The sequence below is a fragment of the Dreissena polymorpha genome, chromosome 14, assembly GCF_020536995.1.
Source record: "Dreissena polymorpha isolate Duluth1 chromosome 14, UMN_Dpol_1.0, whole genome shotgun sequence".
Taxonomy (NCBI): Eukaryota; Metazoa; Mollusca; class Bivalvia; order Myida; family Dreissenidae; genus Dreissena; species Dreissena polymorpha.
This window is the reverse complement of record NC_068368.1, coordinates 31,495,527-31,517,275: the sequence shown is the minus strand read 5'-3', so window position 1 is coordinate 31,517,275 and position 21,749 is coordinate 31,495,527. Positions and strand designations below refer to the sequence as shown.

Below are 21,749 nucleotides of genomic sequence, written 5' to 3'. Positions count from 1 at the left end.
AACCCACTAATCTGCTGGTACAAATAAACATGACCCATTTATAATCCTTTCAAAATCACACTCCGTATCAACCGTTATTATTTAAATTAAGCTATTATTGGTTGATTTAATCGACAAGCGTTGTTTGTACCGGGGTGATTAGTGGGTTTTTCTAAACTCGTACTTTTCCGGGATCAGTCTATACTCACCATATAGGTTAAAAATAATGACTGTACATTAAAAGAGAGCGAAATATCCAGAGATTAAATGTGGATTTGTGTAGGCAAATACAAGCATGTTTGGTTGTGTTTTGCTGAGCTTTGTTAAAATCTGGTGCAGTGCTTCGATACCATGTTGTGCCGTTGTGTCGCAACGAACACGCATGCGCACACAAGGACGATTTGTTGAGTATATCTTTGCAAGGGTATGTTGCCAGTGATCATAAGTTGCTGGTCTAGCAAAGTGGAAATATGGTTGGGAAAACTACATTCGTTTTCGCAGGCGTGATTGCAGTTTTGCTATGCGGTTAGTACATATAAATTATTAATAATAATATTATGATAAAATAATTATATTACAATTATTATAATAATAATAATAATAATAATAATCATAATTATTATTATTATTATTTTAATTATTATTATTATTATTATTATTATTATTGATGTCGTTGGTGTTATCATTATTATTACTATTATTATTTAATGCTTCGACTTCTTCTATTAATAATAATAAGAAAAAGAACAAGAAGACAAATATTATTAATAAAAAGCGGTTTTAAGGTACTAGTAAGTTGATATATTGTTTGGTTAAAAACACTACTCCGCATTGCGCGCACAGCTTAGATAATACCATCTCAATTCGGAAAACGTAATATTGTCATTGGAAGTTTCTTTTGCATCCGGTATTTCCTTGCTTTATTTTTTAGTTAAATTGGTAAATGCAGCAAACATACTTTTTTAAACACTAATATAGGAAAATATTTCATAAATTATCGGGAAAATCCTCTACACGAGTTTTATAAAATAATCTATGGTGATTGATAATTATCTGTAAACGAAGAAATTTGAATATACTGTTTAGTACAACATTAGTGTTGGAATCGATCAATTTTTGTTTGAAAATTTTCAAGGGATGGGTCCAAGGACTCAAAGTTAAAGGAACGGAATCGTCAACCACCCGATATTGACATATTATTCGCGTCGTACGGAAATAGGTTTTATGCCATATGCTTTCGAGCATTCTGGTCAACAGCAACCTAGTCCTCTTTAAAGTACGCAGGGCGTCGTGTTACAGCAACCTAGTCCTCTATAAAGTACGCAAGGCGTCGTGTTACAGCAACCTAGTCCTCTATAAAGTACGCAAGGCGTCGTGTTACAGCAACCTAGTCCTCTATAAAGTACGCAAGGCGTCGTGTTACAGCAACCTAGTCCTCTATAAAGTACGCAAGGCGTCGTGTTACAGCAACATAGTCCTGTATAAAGTAACGCAAGGCGTTGTGTTACAGCAACCTAGTCCTCTATAAAGTACGCAAGGCGTCGTGTTACAGCAACATAGTTCTCTATAAAGTACGCAAGGCGTCGTGTTACAGCAACCTAGTTCTCTATAAAGTACGCAAGGCGTCGTGTTACAGCAACCTAGTTCTCTATAAAGTAACGAAAGGCGTCATGTTACAGCAACCTAGTCCTCTATAAAGTACGCAAGGCGTCGTGTTATAGCAACCTTGTCCTCTATAAAGTACGCAAGGCGTCGTGTTACAGCAACCTAGTCCTCTATAAAGTACGCAAGGCGTCGTGTTACAGCAACCTAGTTCTCTATAAAGTACGCAAGGCGTCGTGTTCCAGCAACCTAGTTCTCTATAAAGTAACGCAAGGCGTCGTGTTACAGCAACCTAGTCCTCTATAAAGTAACGCAAGGCGTCGTGTTACAGCAACCTAGTCCTGTATAAAGTACGCAAGGCGTCGTTTGACAGCAACCTAGTCCTCTATAAAGTACGCAAGGCGTCGTGTTTCAGCAACCTAGTGATCTATAAAGTACGCAAGGCGTCGTGTTCTAGCAACCTAGTCCTCTATAAAGTAACGCAAGGCGTCGTGTTACAGCAACGTAGTCCTCTATAAAGTAACTCAAGGCGTCGTGTTACAGAAACCTAGTCCTCTATAAAGTAGCTCCTGACTAGAGTGCCCATGTGCACAGGCTGGTTTGAAGACATATAAGATAAGACACAATTTCGCAAGACGCGGTTCAAATGAATACAGGCTTTGTCATTTCATTTCTTTCCATAGATAAAAGACCACGCGCTGTTAAGTTTCTATCTAGCTGATGCAGCTGAGGTTTCACGTTGTTTATATTTAAGCCTCGCTCTCTCAAAAAGTGCATAATGCATGTGTGTTAAGAGTCGTCACATATAAGCCTGTTCAGTTCGCACAGGCTAATGAGGGACGACACTCTCCGTCTAAACTGCATTTTGGTTAAGAAGAAGTTTCCTTTGAGCGAAAAATACCATAACATCGAGAAGTATCGTCTTTGATTGTGCGGATCTATTCAGTTATATATGGTTACATATATGTTTTGTATTTACAGTGGCCGGTACGGATGCCCTGAACTGCTACGTATGCTCGAGCACAACCAACGCGAACTGCGCAGACACCTTCAAGGCTGACGGCATTGACAAACTGTCTCTTGGCTGCACAGCTTGTACGAAAGAAAAAGTTGTTGATGGTAAGTGGCAGTAGTATCCGATTCTGTTGTTAGATTTATCAATCACCCAAACTCGCGACTACTTCATTGTTTTGAGTGCCAAACGCTTTAAATGTGCATCGATTTCAGCTGATAAATTCTATTTTCGAAACCTTTGTTTCCGTTAATGTATTTGCAATGTTTTCTTTTCATTTCTGAAAAAAGCGAAAGTTACGCTTTGAATCGTGTGTTAATAATGTGTTTTGTGGTTGTTTTTTCTTGGTTTATCACCTCTGCCATTTAGTGTAGACCACATGATAAATAAAAAAATCAACTATATAGAATACGGAGTTTCCAACTGCTTTATCTTTTATTACGCTTCAGTCGTTACAAGAGCATGCGGAGTCGGCTCAGACGGCTGCACAGAGAACGAGCTTCTTGGCGTTAAGTATACAACGTGCACATGCTCATCGGACCTCTGCAACGCTGCCTACCACGTGACCGTTTCCCTGGCGATGATCTACTTCGGAATTCTTGCTACGCTGCTTTAGAGCATCTTATAAAACTGATCGTTCATATAATTAAATTAACAGTAATTTGTAGAACTCAACAATAAACAAAAATTGAAAACTAAAAATTTTTTTTTTAATCTTAACATTTCTTATAAGCTTTGACAAGATATTATTGTATGATCTAATCTCTTCTAACGTATGTGTTTTAAACGTGTGTGTTTTATCCTGAAATAATACATTTATATATCTGATTTACAAAACAAATAAAACACGTATAGCCTGTATTATGTGCATGTCGTATTGTTGTTAGATTGACTTGAGTTTAGTTTAGCTAAAACCTATTTATTTTAAGTCGATTGCGTTGAAAGCCCATGCGAATTTAAATGCTCTCGAGTCTATTTTCTGGGTAAAACCAGCACTTGGTATTGTGGGTAGATCTTAAGAACGATCCCACAGCGGGGATCGTACCTGTGACCAACCGGTCGCTTGGCAGTCACCATATCCATTACGCCACTGCGACTTTATTGACTTTGCTATTGAACTTGAAGAAAACCGTGCACAATAACGTCTTTTAAGATCCGGAGAACGAAATTATTATTTACAACCTAAGGCAAAAAAAAGAAGATTGTTCGCCAAAAAGTAGGCTCAGACGAGTCGCCAATTTGCGAATATTCCCAATAACGGAACAAAATAATTGTTATGATTGATGTTTCCGTTGCCTTGTACGATTTTACAAGAATGGTTTTGTAAGTGTGTCATACTTTTATTCGAGCTTTAAAAAAAAATTCACTGGTCATACAAAATTCCGTTATCAATTCTCTCTATTAACGCTTAGATTAGATTTCCAAGCATACACTTATAAACCGTAATTCGCAAGGTAGGCCTATACTCTAGAAAAAAAGGCATTGACAAACAGTGTAATCCCAGATGAGACGCCACATTGTGCGGCGTCTCATCAGGGTCTGCGCTGTTTGCTTAAAGGAAATTCTGTAAGAAATATTCTAAATATAGAAACAAATATACTAGCAATCCCTAATTTTGGAAATAATTTGATTCAATTTAGACGGATGGGAGAATCTTCTAGGCATAAATGGGTTTTAATTTAATTACACGTAATCAAAATCAAGACTGATCAAATAAAATATATGAGCCGTGCTCTGGGAAAAGAGGGCTTAATGATATGCGTAAAGTGTCAAGTATACGTCTAATGTAAAGTTACAGTTATGGATCGAGGGCTAAACCATATGACTGAAGCTATTCCGATGTGGTAAAAAAACTGGGCGTCAATTTCGTTTCGATAAAACACTGTGAAAGAAATTTCTTGTGATATGTTTAATTATTGTAAACTAATTATTAACAATTAAAACATACAAAATAAACTTCTTTATATCGTTGTTGTTGCACTAATTATATAGCATGCACTAATTATATAACAAAACACGAATGTATTTCCCTGTTAATTTTTCGTTTCAATCTTTATATCAAGGATTGTTTGGTCCCGTTTTCCGTTTTGGTTTGAAATTACGTTAAACGAAAAAGGAAAAACGAGTTGCGTTGTGCAAATATCTATAAATATACGTAAGCAGGTTATTTTATAGATCTATACCCTGTGCTGCTGTCTAGGGGAGATAACTTATTAATGGCTTATTTGTGCGTATTTTTTGCCCTTACATTAGAATAAATCACTAATTTTTATCAGCACGGCTTCTTACGTGCTTTTTGGGGGAGGAATAAACAGGCCATAAGGGAGGAACACGTAGATATTTTCAGGTGTTTTTCCTAGTAATGTTTTTTTCCAAATTGAAAGATCATAATCTTGACATCTAAATATTCCCATCGTACCGGTATTTCACGTCGATTCAGCCGAATAGATAGGGCTATAATTAGCCTCTTATGGCCCTTCTTGGTCTTAGCCCTGCTAATTCAGTACTTATTTTTTACAAAAAAAACCCACAAAAACAAATCGTTTTAGTCCTATAATCACGGGGATTCCCCTGAGTCCCGTATTCTAATTATTATTGCCCCTTACACCCGAATGTTGTTTTAAGAAGGACAATAATCGGCGGTTGCTAAAATGTTCCCTATTTTTTACTTTTAGAATCAACTTACATAACATATTATTAAAGTTCTATTAGTGATGCCAGTATTGAAAGAAAGAACAGGACAAAAGGGGAATAAATACAAAATTGTTTGCAACTTATGAAATGGTTAAGTGCAAGGTGTTTAATATGTTATTTCCAATTCGTTCGATAAGTACAAATACGTGTTATATTTTACAACCGAACGGTGATCTGTGTAGTGAATTTAGCTCTTTAAGACTTATAATCAGACACCTTATATGAAACTGTTTTGCGCTTGAAATAATTTAATTTAATATTATTAATAATATTAATAGATGTGCCTATTTAATAACTTGTCAAAAACATATTTAATGTTTCGAAAAGAGCACTCAAGCTTAAGTTAATGATCACAAAATATTTGCCTTCCAATGATATTATAACGCCGATAAAAAAATTGACATTAAACTTTACGTTTCATGAAGAAGGCGAATAGCATGCGTCACGCCTATAGAGAGTACTTGCAAGCGTTGAAAAGTTCCGTTTTAGACCATGGTTGTGTCCTAAAATAAAACTCGAATACCATTATAGAAAAGCTTGTATATCTGTAACTATACGTGAATGATTAGCTGAGTCAAGGATATGAGTTTCAGAGCTTTTTTATAAATTAGTTCTGCAATGTGGTGGTGGCCGTGAGCAGGGAAGACGAACGCGCCTTCAAGCAAGCGTGTGCTTGTGTGATCTGTTCAGTACATGCAATCGTCGAAAATTGTAGTATTTTATTTCTTTTTAAAGCGGGACTATACGATTTTGTTAAATATTCATGAATTCATATAAAATGTGTAAAAACTTATTAAAAATATATTTCAATATGAATTTAAAAAAAGTTAAGAGGAACATGTGTCGAAAAATGCGAAAAAAGCCAGATATTTAATTCTGAAATCGAAAACGGCTGTACAGTCGAATTCGCCAGCATGTATATCATGCATGTACGATGTGAATCTAAATTTAGTTTAACGGTTCATTTTAAATTCCTGCAGCGATATCGATTTATACGACACACGAACACTTACTAAAAAGACGAATGCATCAATTATTGTAAGAAAATATGTACGAAATATCTTCATCACAATCGGCTCGGGGCGCTAATTTGTATTTGCTGCATTTTCTGAATTTCGTCCTTAATGTATCATTTTTCTTGCATATTGTGTGTTATTTTAACATATTTGTAACAATATATTACAATTTAACACATATAAAATCTCGCTTTAACATATCCAGTTCATTTAAACAGTCATTCGAAAAGTGGTAAAAAAAACGTACCAAAAAACAACGTTATACATAAAATTAATTATTTGTAACAATGTCATAATTGTAACTTATATGGTATTTTAGTTAATGGACTTAAATTAGCCTTGATTTTTTCTATTATTACATTTCTATTATGTAATGGTCTTGTAAAGAGTTTCAAATAATTGTATAATTGTTATTGCAGATTTTCTTTATCCTATATAGGAAACACCGAAAAAGCATCATTTTGAAACACTTTTAAAAGAACACAGTTCGTAAACCCATTGTTTTAAGCATTAAAACCAATGCTATGGGGTCGTATTTAAAAAGCATCTTAAGTTAAATGTTATTCTTATCCTTTAATTGGGAAATTTTCTTAAGTGTTTCATTTCCTATTGCAATAGTTTGGCATCAAGAATTACATCAAAATAGCATCAATATGCCAATGTTATTTTAGGAATAACAAAAGAAACATGTGATTCCTTATCCATTAAAGAAATTTTGAACTTAAGTGAAATTATTTAAGAAATTACTTTAGATGTTTCTGGAAATCACCCCTGAACTTTTTTAACACTATTTTGTGTGAAATTCAGAACTAGTGTCGCACCTAATATTTGCAACTTGTTGCAAATCACTGGTTGGATGCATAACCTGCGTGGTATGCGAGTCCACCAGGACGGCACATTACGTACCATGACAAGGCTTCACGAGGCAATCTATGCACACAGGGGAATTGTTCACCATACTAATGGAAATTATATGTTTAGCAATAATGTGGGTTTTTTTCATTTGTTAAACAGATATTACTACAATGTAGTAAATAATTCAATTGTCATTACTTTGAGAGAAAAGCTATGCTTACAAAGATATTTTATTGTGTCATGATTATCGAAAGGCATGTTATAAATGTACTCAAATCCAATGATTTTAAACAAAGGCAGACATGTATATTTGTATGGTAATTTAATGTACAAGATCTATTAATTTTTCCATTAGAGCATCCAACAATAGTTGTCCTAAGACTCGACTATTCTTCTTTTATAATTGGCTACTTGTATGTATTTAAAAATATTAAGATCTAAGGGAGAAAACTGCGCAAAAGATCAATCTCACGACTTACCTTCCCAAAACAGCGGAGAAATGTGAGTAGGTATTGTCAGATAACTTAAGAAGGTATTGTCATTTAATGTGAGGATGAATAGTCAGATTTTGCGGAAAATGTATTGTCAGATAATTTGACAACGAATCGTCAGATAATGTGATAATGTATTGTCAGATAATGTGATAATGTTTTGTCAGATAATGTGAGAATGTTTTGTCAGATAATGTGAGCATGCCTTGTAAGATAATGTGAGGTTGCCTTGTCAGATAATATAAATTGTATTGTCAGATAATGTGTGAATGTATTGTCAGCTATTGTTAGAATATATTTTCAGATTATATGAGAATGTATCAGCAGATAATGTGATAATGTGTTGTCAGATAATGTGAAAATGAATCATCAGTGAGAATGCTTTTCAGATAATGTGAGAATATATTGTCAGATAATGTGATAATAAATTGTCAGATAATGTGATAATAACTTGTCAAACGTGATAATATACTGGCAGATAATGTGTGAATGTATTGTCAGAAAATGGGATAATGTATCATCAGATAATGTGATAATGCTTTTTTCAGATAATGTGAGAATATATTGTCAGATAATGTGAAAATATGTCGTCAGATAATGTGTGAATGTATGGTCAGATAATGTGAGAATGTATTGTCTGATAATAGGAGATTGTATGGTATGATAATGTGAAAACGTATGGCCAGATAATGTGAGAATGTATGGTCAGATAATGTGAGAATGTATGGTTTGATACTGTTAGAATAAATTGTCAGATAAGATGAGATTGTATGGTCAGATAATGTGAAAATGATTGGTCAGATACTGTAAGAATATATTGTCAGATAATGTGAGAATGTATTGTCTGACAATGTGAGAATGTATAGTCAGATAGATTGAGAATATTTGGTCAGATAATTGGGATTGTATGGTCAGATAATGTGAAAATGTTTTGTCAGATTATGTGAAAATTTATTGTCAGATAATGTGAATATATATTGTCAGATAGTGTGAGAATGTATTGTAAGTTAATGTGAAAATGTATTTCCTATAATGTGAACATGTATTGTCAGATTCTGTAAAAATGTATTATCATGTAATGCGAAAATGTATTGACAGATAATGTGAAAATGAATTGTCATATAATTTGGAAATGTATTGACATAAAATGTAAAAACGTATTCAATTAGTCAGATAATATGAAAATGTATTGAAAGATGACGTGAAAATGTCATCAGATAATGTGAGAATGCGTTTTCAGATAATGTGAGAATGTATTGTCAGATAATGGGAACATGTATATATTCAGATAATGTGATAATATATCATCAGATAATGTGATAATTCTTTTTCATATAATGTGAGAATTTGTCAGATCATGTAAGATTGTGTGGTCAGATATTGTGAGAATTTATAGTCAGATAATGTGAGAATGTATTGTGAGATAATATAAGAATTTTTTTTCAGATATTGTGAGAATTTATCGTCAGATATTGTGAGAATGTATGGTCAGATAGATTAAAAATATATGGTCAGATAATTGAGAATGTGTGGTCAGATAATGTGAAAAAGTATTGTAAGATAATGTGAACATGCATTGACAAATAATGTGAAAACCTATTGACATATAATCTGAGCATTCAGGCGATCTGAACTTTTTGTTGCAGACACCTGGTGTTCCTGGAGCAAGAGGCAGTGACTGCAGGGGTAATCCTCCCATCCACACTCAACAGAGACATCAACTGACGAGGGGACAGGGCACAAAAAAGGGGCGTTAACTCTCCTCCTGTCAGCTTATATTCCCCCTTTTAAAGGGATCTTTTCACGGTTTGGTAAATTGACGAAATTGAAAAAAGTTGTTTCAGATTCGCAAATTTTCGGTTTAGTTATGATATTTGTGAGGAAACAGTATTACTGAACATTTGCCATGGTCTAATACAGCCATTATATGCATCTTTTGACGATTTAAAAACTTAAAAATTATAAAGCGTTGCAACGCAAAACGATTGAATAATTTGGAGAGTTCTGTAATTGTCGTTTAAATTTGTGAAACTTCGAAGATTGCTTATATAACGTATAAAATACGTATTATGTATGCTTGGCAGGATAGCTCAGTTATAAAAATTATGTTTACATTAAAGGGGCCTTTTCACAGATTTTGGCATGTTTTGAAATTTGTCATTAAATGCTTTATATTGATAAATGTAAACATTAAATTTTAAAAGCTCCTGTAAAAAATCAAAAATAAAATTTAAAAAAGGAAAACAATAGTAGCCCGCAGCAGGGCTCGAACCAGTGACCCCCGGAATCCTGAAGTAAAAACGCATTAGCCAACTGAGCTATCCTGTCAAGCATACATAAAATGCGTATTTTATCATCAAAAGATGCATATAATGGCTGTATTAGACCATGGCAAATGTTCAGTAATACTGTTTCCTCACAAATATCATAACTAAACCGAAAATTTGCGAATCTGAAACAACTTTTTTCAATTTCGTCAATTTACCAAACCGTGAAAAGATCCATTTAAAAGGGGGAATATAAGCTGACAGGAGGAGAGTTAACGCCCCTGTTTTGTGCCCTGTCCCCTCGTCAGTTGATGTCTCTGTTGAGTGTTGATGGGAGGATAACCCCTGCAGTCACTGCCTCTTGCTCCAGGAACACCAGGTGTCTGCAACAAAAAGTTCAGATCGCCTGAATGCTCAGATTATATGTCAATAGGTTTTCACATTATTTGTCAATGCATGTTCACATTATCTTACAATACTTTTTCACATTATCTGACCACACATTCTCAATTATCTGACCATATATTTTTAATCTATCTGACCATACATTCTCACAATATCTGACGATAAATTCTCACAATATCTGAAAAAAATTCTTATATTATCTCACAATACATTCTCACATTATCTGACCATAAATTCTCACAATATCTGACCACACAATCTTACATGATCTGACAAATTCTCACATTATATGAAAAAGAATTATCACATTATCTGATGATATATTATCACATTATCTGAATATATACATGTTCCCATTATCTGACAATACATTCTCACATTATCTGAAAACGCATTCTCACATTATCTGATGACATTTTCACGTCATCTGTCAATACATAATTGAATACGTTCTTACATTTTATGTCAATACATTTCCAAATTATATGACAATTCATTTTCACATTATCTGTCAATACATTTTCGCATTACATGATAATACATTTTTACAGAATCTGACAATACATGTTCACATTATAGAATACATTTTCACATTAACTTACAATTCATTCTCACACTATCTGACAATATATATTCACATTATCTGACAATAATTTTTCACATAATCTGACAATACATTTTCACATTATCTGACCATACAATCCCAATTATCTGACCAAATATTCTCAATCTATCTGACTATACATTCTCACATTTTCAGACAATACATTCTCACATTATCTGACAATATATTCTTACAGTATCTGACCATTCATTTTCACATTATCTGACTATACAATCTCACATTATCTGACAATTTATTCTTACAGTATCTAACCATACATTTTCACATTATCTGACCGTACATTCTCACATTATCTGACCATACGTTTTCACATTATCTGACCATACAATCTCCTATTATCAGACAATACATTCTCACATTATCTGACCATACATTCACACATTATCTGACGACATATTTTCACATTATCTGACAATATATTCTCACATTATCTGAAAAAAGCATTATCACATTATCTGATGATACATTATCCCATTTTCTGACAATACATTCACACATTATCTGCCAGTATATTATCACGTTTGACAAGTTATTATCACATTATCTGACAATTTTATTATCACATTATCTGACAATATATTCTCACATTATCTGAAAAGCATTCTCACTGATGATTCATTCTCACATTATCTGACAACACATTATCACATTATCTGATGATACATTCTCATATAATCTGAAAATATATTCTAACAACAGCTGACAATACATTCACACATTATCTGACAATACAAATTATATTATCTGACAAGGCATCCTCACATTATCTTACAAGGCATGTTTACATTATCTGACAATACATTCTCACATTATCTGACAAAACATTATCACATTATCTGACAATACATTATCACATTATCTGACGATTCGTTGTCAAATTATCTGACAATACATTTTCCGCAAAATCTGACTATTCATCCTCACATTAACTGACAATACCTTCTTAAGTTATCTGACAATACCTACTCACATTTCTCCGCTGTTTTGGGAAGGTAAGTCGTGAGATTGATCTTTTGCGCAGTTTTCTCCTTTAGATCTTAATATTTTTAAATACATACAAGTAGCCAATTATAGAATAAGAATAGTCGAGCCTTAGGACAACTATTGTTGGATGCTCTAATGGAAAAATAAATAGATCTTGTACATTAAATTACCATACAAATTTACATGTCTGCTTTTGTTTAAAATCATTGGATTTGAGTACATTTATAACATGCCTTTCAATAATCATGACACAATAAAATATCTTTGTAAGCATAGCTTTTCTCTCAAAGTAATGACAATTGAATTATTTACTACATTGTAGTAATATCTGTTTAACAAATGAAAAAAACAACACATTATTGCTAAACATATAATTTCCATTAGTATGGTGAACAATTCCCCTGTGTGCATAGATTGCCTCGTGAAGCCCTGTCATGGCACGTAATGTGCCGTCCTGGTGGACTCGCATACCACGCAGGTTATGCATCCAACCAGTGATTTGCAACAAGTTGCAAATATTTGGTGCGACACTAGTTCTGAATTTCACACTAAATAGTGTTAAAAAAAGTTCAGGGGTGATTTCCAGAAACATCTAAAGTAATTTCTTAAATAATTTCACTTAAGTTCAAAATTTCTTTAATGGATAAGAAATCACATGTTTCTTTTGTTATTCCTAAAATGACATTGACATATTGATGCTATTTTGATGTAATTCTTGATGCCAAACTATTGCAATAGGAAATGAAACACTTAAGAAAATTTCCCAATTAAAGGATAAGAATAACATTTAACTAAAGTTGCTTCTTCAATACGACCCCATAGCATTGGTTTTAATGCTTAAAGCAATGGGTTTACAAACTGTGTTCTTTTAAAAGTGTTTCAAAATGATGCTTTTTCGGTGTTTCCTTTATAGGATAAAGAAAATCTGCAATAACAATTATACAATTATTTGAAACTCTTTACAAGACCATAACATAATAGAAATGTAATAATAGAAAAAAATCAAGGCTAATTTAAGTCCATTAACTTAAATACCATATAAGTTACAATTATGACATTGTTACAAATAATTAATTTTATGTATAACGTTGTTTTTTGGTACGTTTTTTTTTACCACTTTTCGAATGACTGTTTAAATGAACTGGATATGTTAAAGCGAGATTTTATATGTGTTAAATTGTAATATATTGTTACAAATATGTTAAAATAACACACAATATGCAAGAAAAATGATACATTAAGGACGAAATTCATAAAATGCAGCAAATACAAATTAGCGCCCCGAGCCGATTGTGACGAAGATATTTCGAACATATGTTCTTACAATAATTGATGCATTCGTCTTTTTAGTAAGTGTTCGTGTGTCGTATGAATCGATATCGCTGCAGGAATTTAAAAAGAACCGTTAAACTAAATTTAGATTCACATCGTACATGCATGATATACATGCTGGCGAATTCGACTGTACAGCCGTTTTCAATTTCAGAATTAAATATCTGGCTTTTTTCGCATTTTTCGACACATGTTCCTCTTAACTTTTTTAAAATTCATATTGAAATATATTTTTAATAAGTTTTTACACATTTTATATGAATTCATGAATATTTAACAAAATCGTATAGTCCCGCTTTAAAAAGAAATAAAATACTACATTTTTCGACGATTGCATGTACTGAACAGATCACACAAGCAAACGCTTGCTTGAAGGAGCGTTCTTCTTTCCTGCTCACGGCCACCACCACATTGCAGAACTAATTTATAAAAAAGCTCTGAAACTCATTATATCCTTGACTCAGCTAATCATTCACGTATAGTTACAGATATACAAGCTTTTCTATAATGGTATTCGAGTTTTATTTTAGGACACAACCATGGTCTAAAACGGAACTTTTCAACGCTTGCAAGTACTCTCTATAGGCGTGACGCATGCTATTCGCCTTCTTCATGAAACGTAAAGTTTAATGTCATTTTTTTATCGGCGTTATCATATCATTAGAAGGCAAATATTTTGTGATCATTAACTTAATCTTGAGTGCTCTTTTCGAAACATTAAATATGTTTTTGACTAGTTATTAAATAGGCACATCTATTAATATTATTAATTATATTAAATTAAATTATTTCAAGCGCAAAACGGTTTCATATAAGGTGTCTGATTATAACTCTTTAAGAGCTAAATTCACTACACAGATCACCGTTCGGTTGTAAAATATAACACGTATTTGTACTTATCGAACGAATTGGAAAAACCTTATTAAACACCTTGCACTTAACCATTTCATCAGTTGCAAACAATTTTGTATTTATTCCCCTTTTGTCCTGTTCTTTCTTTCAATATTGGCATCACTAATAGAACTTTAATAATATGTTATGTAAGTTGATTCTAAAAGTAAAAAATAGGGAACATTTTAGCAACCGCCGATTATTGTCCTTCTTAAAACAACATTCGGGTGTAATGGGCAATAATAATTAGAATACGGGACTCAGGGGAATCCCCGTGATTATAGGACTAAAACAATTTGTTTTTGTGTTTTTTTTTGTATAAAATAAGTACTGAATTAGCAGTTCATGGGCTAAGACCAAGACGTCCATAAGAGGCTAATTATAGCCCTATCTATTCGGCTGAATCGACGTGAACAACCGGTACGATGGGAATATTTAGATGTCAAGATTATGATCTTTCAATTTGGAAAAAAACAATACTAGGAAAAACACCTGAAAATATCTACGTGTTCTTCCCTTATGGCCTGTTTATTCCTTCCCCAAAAAGCACGTAAGAAGCCGTGCTGAAAAAAAATAGTGATTTATTCTAATGTTAGGGCAAAAAGTACGCACAAATAAGCCATTAATAAGTTATCTCCCCTAGACAGCAGCACAGAGTATAGATCTATAAAATAACCTGTTTACGTGTATTTATAGATATTTGCACAACGCAACTCGTTTTTCCTTTTTCGTTTGTCGTAATTTCAAACCAAAACGGAAAACGGGACCAAACAATCCTTTATATACAGATTGAAACGAAAAATTAACAGGGAAATACATTCGTGTTTTGTTATATAATTAGTGCATGCTATATAATAAGTGCAACAACAACGATATAAAGAAGTTAATTTTGTATGTTTTAATTGTTTATAATTAGTTTAAAATAATTAAACATACCACAAGAAATTTCTTTCACAGTGTTTTATCGAAACGAAATTGACGCACAGTTTTTTTACCACATCGGAATAGCTTCAGTCATATGGTTTAGCCTTCGATCCATAACTGTAACTTTAAATTAGACGTATACTTGACACTTTACGCATATGCATTAAGCCCTCTTTTCCCAGAGCACGGCTCATATATTTTATTTGATCAGTCTTGATTTTGATAACGTGTAATAAAATTAAAACCCATTTATGCCTAGAAGATTCTCCCATCCTTCTAAATTGAATCAAATTATTTCCAAAATTAGGGATTGCTAGTATATTTGTTTCTATATTTAGAATATTTCTTACAGAATTTCCTTTAAGCAAACAGCGCAGACCCTGATGAGACGCCGCACAATGTGGCGTCTCATCTGGGATTACACTGTTTGTCAATGCCTTTTTTCTAGAGTATAGGCCTACCTTGCGAATTGCGTTTTATAAGTGTATGCTTGGAAATCTAATCTAAGCGTTAATAGAGAGAATTGATAACGGATTATTGTATGACCAGTGAATTCTTTTTAAAGCTCGAATAAAAGTATGAAACACTTACAAAACCATTCTTGTAAATTCGTACAAGGCAAACATCAATCATAACAATTATTTTGTTCCGTTATTGGGAATATTCGCAAATTGGCGACTCGTCTGAGCCTACTTTTTGGCGAACAATCTTCTTTTTTTTGCCTTAGGTTGTAAATAATAATTTCGTTCCCCGGATCTTAAAAGACGTTATTGTGCACGGTTTTCTTCAAGTTTAATAGCAAAGTCAATAAAGTCGCAGTGGCGTAATGGATATGGTGACTGCCAAGCGACCGGTTGGTCACAGGTACGATCCCCGCTGTGGGATCGTTCTTAAGATCTACCCACAATACCAAGTGCTGGTTTTACCCAGAAAATAGACTCGAGAGCATTTAAATTCGCATGGGCTTTCAATTCAATCGACTTAAAATAAATAGGTTTTAGCTAAACTAAACTTAAGTCAATCTAACAACAATACGACATGCACATAATACAGGCTATACGTGTTTTATTTGTTTTGTAAATCAGATATATAAATGTATTATTTCAGGATAAAACACAAACGTTTAAAACACATATGTTTGACGAGATTAGATCATACAATAATATCTTGTCACAGCTTATAAGAAATGTTAAGATTTAAAAAATAAAATTGTTAGTTTTCAAATTTTGGTTATTGTTGAGTTCCACAAATTACTGTTAATTTAATTATATGAACGATCAGTTTTATAAGATGCTCTAAAGCAGCGTAGCAAGAATTCCGAACAAGATCATCGCCAGGGAAACGGTCACGTGGTAGGCAGCGTTGCAGAGGTCCGATGAGCATGTGCACGTTGCAGTCTTAACGCCAAGAACCTCGATCTCTGTGCAGCCGTCTGAGCCGACTCCGCATGCTCTTGAAACGGCTGAAGCGTAATAAAAGATGAAGCAGTTGGAAACTCCGTATTCTATATAGTTGATTTTTTTAATTATCGTGTGGTCCACACTAAATGGCAGAGGTGATAAACCAAGAAAAAACAACCACAAAAAACATTACTAACATACGATTCAAAGCGTAACTTTCGCTTTTTTCAGAAATGAAAAGAAAACATTTCAAAGACATTAACGGAAACAAAAGTTTCGAAAATAGAATTTATCAGCTGAAATCGATGCACATTTAAAGCGTTTGACACTCAAAACAATGAAGTAGTCGCGAGTTTGGGTGATTGATAAATCTAACAACAAAATCGGATACTACTGCCACTTACCATCACCAGCTTTGATTTTCTGACAAGCTGTGCAGCTGCTATCAGACTGTGTGTTAATGCCGTCAGCCTTGAAGGTGTCTGCGCAGTTCGCGTCGGTTAAGCTCGAGCATACGTAGCATTTCAGGGCATCCGTACCGGCCGCTGTAAATACAAAACATATATGTAACCATATATAACTGAATAGATCCGCACAATTAAAGACGATACTTCTCAATGTTATGGTATTTTTCGCTCAAAGGAAACTTCTTCTTAACCAAAATGCAGTTTAGGCGGAAAGTGTCGTCCCTCATTAGCCTGTGCGAACTGAACAGGCTAATATGTGACGACTCTTAACACACATGCATTATGCACTTTTTGAGAGAGCGAGGCTTAAATATAAACAACGTGAAACCTCAGCTGCATCAGCTAGATAGAACTTAACAGCACGTGGTCTTTTATCTATGGAAAGAAATGTAATGACAAAGCCTGTGTTCATTTGAACCGCGTCTTGCGAAATTGTATCTTATCTAATACGTCTCCAGACCAGCCTGTGCACATGGGCACTCTAGTCAGGAGCAACTTTATAGAGGACTAGGTTTCTGTAACACGACGCCTTGCGATACTTAATAGAGGACTAGGTTGCTGTCACACGACGCCTTGCGCACTTTATAGAGGACTAGGTTGCTGTAACACGACGCCTTGCGTTACTTTATAGAGGACTAGGTTGCTGTAACACGACGCCTTGCGTTACTTTATAGAGGACTAGGTTGCTGGAACACGACGCCTTGCGTACTTTATAGAGAACTATGTTGCTGTAACACGACGCCTCGCGTACTTTATAGAGGACTAGGTTGCTGTAACACAACGCCTTGCGTTACTTTATACAGGACTACGTGAAACCTCAGCTGCATCAGCTAGATAGAACTTAACAGCACGTGGTCTTTTATCTATGGAAAGAAATGTAATGACAAAGCCTGTGTTCATTTGAACCGCGTCTTGCGAAATTGTATCTTATCTAATACGTCTCCAGACCAGCCTGTGCACATGGGCACTCTAGTCAGGAGCAACTTTATAGAGGACTAGGTTTCTGTAACACGACGCCTTGCGATACTTAATAGAGGACTAGGTTGCTGTAACACGACGCCTTGCGTACTTTATAGAGGACTAGGTTGCTGTAACACGACGCCTTGCGTACTTTATAGAGGACTAGGTTGCTGTAACACGACGCCTTGCGTACTTTATAGAGGACTAGGTTGCTGTAACACGACGCCTTGCGTACTTTATAGAGGACTAGGTTGCTGTAACACGACGCCTTGCGTACTTTATAGAGGACTAGGTTGCTGTAACACGACGCCCTGCGTACTTTATAGAGGACTAGGTTGCTGGTGACCAGAATGCATATGGCATAAAACCTATTTCCATACGACGCGAATAATATGTCAATATCGGGGGTGGTTGACGATTCCGTTCCTTTAACTTTGAGTCCTTGGACCCAGCCCTTGAAAATTTTCGAACAAAAATTGATCTATTCGAACACTAATGTTGTACTAAACAGTATATTCAAATTTCTTCGTTTACAGATAATTATCAATCACCATAGTTTATTTTATAAAACGCGTGTAGAGGATTTTCCCGATAATTTATAAAATATTTTCCTATATTAGTGTTTAAAAAAGTATGTTTGCTGCATTTACCAATTTAACTTAAAAATAAAGCAAGGAAATACCGGATGCAAAAGAAACTTCCAATGACAATATTACGTTTTCCGAATTGAGATTGTATTATCTAAGCTGTGCGCGCAACGCGGAGTAGTGTTTTTAACCAAACAGTATATCAACTTACCAGTATCTTAAAACCGCTTTTTATTAATAATATTCGTCTTCTTGTTCTTTTCCTTCTTATTATTAATAGAAGAAGTCGAAGCATTAAATAATAATAGTAATAATAATGATAACACCAACAACATCAATAATAATAATAATTATTATTATTATTATAATAATAATAATAATAATAATAATAATAATAATAATAATAATAATAATAATAATTTTAATAATAATTGTAATATAATTATTTTATCATTATATTATTATTAATAATTTATATGTACTAACCGCATAGCAAAACTGCAATCACGCCTGCGAAAACGAATGTAATTTTCCCAACCATCTTTCCACTTTGCTAGACCAGCAACTTATGATCACTGGCAACATACCCTTGTAAAGATATACTCAACAAATCGTCCTTGTGTGCGCATGCGTGTTCGTTGCGGCACAACGGCACAACATGGTATCGAAGCACTGCAACAGATTTTAACAAAGCTCAGCAAAACACAACCAAACATGCTTGTATTTGCCTACTCAAATTCACATTTAATCTCTGGATATTTCGCTCTCTTTTAATGTACAGTCATTATTTTTAACCTATATGGTGAGTATAGACTGATCCCGGAAAAGTACGAGTTTAGAAAAACCCACTAATCACCCCGGTACAAACAACGCTTGTCGATTAAATCAACCAATAATAGCTTAATTTAAATAATAACGGTTGATACGGAGTGTGATTTTGAAAGGATTATAAATGGGTCATGTTTATTTGTACCAGCAGATTAGTGGGTTTTTCCAAAAAGTTGCTTTTTCCGGGATACATATATTCATAGATTGAATGGGTTTGTAATAAATACTAAGGCTTTGTGTGTTTGCGCTTTTGATGAAAACGAGGGACTACTGAATTGAATGGATAACAATTAACTTATTTTCAAACCTCTTTCAAAACGTTTTTATCTATATTTCCGATGTTCACATATAGCAGTTTAAGGCTTTAAATTACATACTTCAAATAATGTGAATATCTGCGAACACGTCCCTTTTAAATTACACAATAGTAGGATATTGGTCACAGGGGTATGATGCAATTGTGGTTATTATAATACTGAAATGCAGTGACATACCACTGATCCCAGCAAACATGAGACGTCTTTTAGACGTCTTTATTTTGATGTTTTACGGTCGCGACGTCGCCGCCAAATAAACAACGTCTTTTCAACGTCTTTTTAGCGATATGATAAAAACGTCTTTTTAAAGACGTCGAAAAGACGTCTTTTTGGCGCCTAAAATAATTACGTCTTTTAAAATACGTCGAAAAGACGTCTTTTTACCGAGTTAATAATGGCGTCTTGTAAAAGACGTAAAAAAGACGTCGTTATAACGTAACTCTGTAAAGACGTCTTTTTAAAGACGTCGACAAGACGTCTTTTTGGCGAGATAGTAAAGACGTCTTTTTAAAGACGTCGACAAGACGTCTTTTTGGCGAGATAGTAATGACGTCTTTTAAAATACGTCGAAAAGACGTCTTTTTACCGAGATAATAACGACGTCTTTTAATGGACGTAAAAAAGACGTCTTTTCAACGTCTTTTTAGCGATATGATAATAACGTCTTTTTAAAGACGTCGAAAAGACGTCTTTTTACCGAGTTAATAATGACGTCTTTTAAAAGACGTATAAAAGACGTCGTTATAACGTAACTCTGTAAAGACGTCTGAGTTTAATTGTAAAATAAACGTCTTTTCAACGTCTTTTTAACAACATGATAATAATGTCTTTTTAAAGGGGCCTTTTCACAGATTTTGGCATTTTTTAACTTATTCATTAAATGCTTTATATCGATAAATGTAAACATTGGATCGTAAAAGCTCCAGTAAAAAATCAAGAATAAAATTAAAAAAAGGAAAAGAACATTGCCCGGACCAGGTTTCGAACCAGTGACCCCTGGAGTCCTGCCAGAGTCCTGAAGTAAAAACGCTTTATCGTACTGAGCTATTCCGCTGTATACACATACTGAACGTATTTTATACCTTATATAAGCAATCTTCGTAGTTTCACAAAATTTAACGACAAAAACAGAACTCTCCAAATTATTCAATCGTTTCGCGTTGCAACGCTTTATAATTCTTAGGTTTTAAAATCGTCAAAAGATGCATATAATGGCTATATTAGACCATGGTAAATGTTCAGTATTACTGTTTCCTCACAAATATCATAACTAAAACGAAAATTTGCGAATCTGAAACAACTTTTTTCAATTTTGTCAATTTACCAAAGCGTGAAAAGATCCCTTTAAAGACGTCGACAAGACGTCTTTTTACCGAGTTAATAATGACTTCTTTTAAAAGACGTAAAAAAGACGTCGTTATAACGTAACTCTGTAAAGACGTCTTTTTTAAGACGTCGACAAGACGTCTTTTTGGCGAGATAGTAATGACGTCTTTTAAAAAACGTCGAAAAGACGTCTTTTTACCGAGATAATAACGACGTCTTTTAAAAGACGTAAAAAAGACGTCTTTTCAACGTCTTTTTAGCGATATGATAATAACGTCTTTTTAAAGACGTCTTTTTACCAAGTTATTAATGACGTCTTTTAAAAGACGTAAAAAAGACGTCGTTATAACGTAACTCTGTAAAGACGTCTGAGTTTAATTGTAAAGTAAACGTGTTTTCAATGTCTTTTTAACAACATGATAATAACGTGTTTTTGGCGAGATAGTAATGACGTCTAATAAAATACGTCGAAAAGACGTCTTTTTACCGAGATAATAACGACGTTTTTAAAAGACGTAAAAAAGACGTCGTCATAACGTAACACTGTTAAGACGTCTGAGTTTAATTGTAAAATAAACGTCTTTTCAACGTCTTTTAGCAACATGATAATAACGTCTTTTTAAGACGTCGACAAGACGTCTTTTTGGCGAGATAGAAATGACGTCTTTTAAAATACGTCGAAAAGACGTCTTTTTACCTAGTAAATAACGACGTCTTTTAAAAGACGTAAAAAAGACGTCGTTATAACGTAACACTTTATAGACGTCTGAGTTTAATTGTAAAATAA

General features: G+C 33.9%; 2 protein-coding genes across 3 annotated transcripts in view; one reads left to right on the top strand and one right to left on the bottom strand.

Moving 5' to 3' along the window:
- The first annotated feature begins 428 nt into the window (after positions 1-428).
- The window catches only part of LOC127857811 (uncharacterized), a 53,966-nt gene continuing 32,645 nt past the window's right edge, over positions 429-21,749 (top strand). Inside the window, exons 1-3 of one of the 2 annotated variants that reach the window (XM_052394483.1) lie at positions 429-504; positions 2,563-2,700; positions 3,043-3,454. In XM_052394483.1, coding sequence (XP_052250443.1) covers positions 450-504; positions 2,563-2,700; positions 3,043-3,209 — 360 coding nt within the window. In that variant the 5' untranslated portion in view covers positions 429-449 and the 3' untranslated portion in view covers positions 3,210-3,454. Of the gene's footprint in view, positions 505-2,562; positions 2,701-3,042; positions 3,455-21,749 lie in introns of those variants that run through there. The other variant, XM_052394482.1, reaches the window with a different exon arrangement.
- On the bottom strand, positions 16,128-19,141 carry LOC127857812 (uncharacterized). Its single transcript, XM_052394484.1, has 3 exons — positions 18,978-19,141; positions 16,882-17,022; positions 16,128-16,539 (listed from the first exon to the last, which is right to left on the bottom strand). The coding sequence occupies exons 1-3, from the start codon at positions 19,030-19,032 to the stop codon at positions 16,373-16,375; spliced, it is 363 nt and encodes a 120-aa protein (XP_052250444.1). The 5' UTR covers positions 19,033-19,141; the 3' UTR covers positions 16,128-16,372.

Coding starts and splice junctions, on each gene's coding strand:
- LOC127857812 (XM_052394484.1), bottom strand. CDS start 19,032: ATGGTTGGGAAAATTACATTCGTTTTCGCAGGCGTGATTGCAGTTTTG. Junction 17,023..18,977: donor GATTGCAGTTTTGCTATGCG/GTTAGTACATAT, acceptor TTGTATTTACAG/CGGCCGGTACGGATGCCCTG. Junction 16,540..16,881: donor GAAAATCAAAGCTGGTGATG/GTAAGTGGCAGT, acceptor ATTACGCTTCAG/CCGTTTCAAGAGCATGCGGA.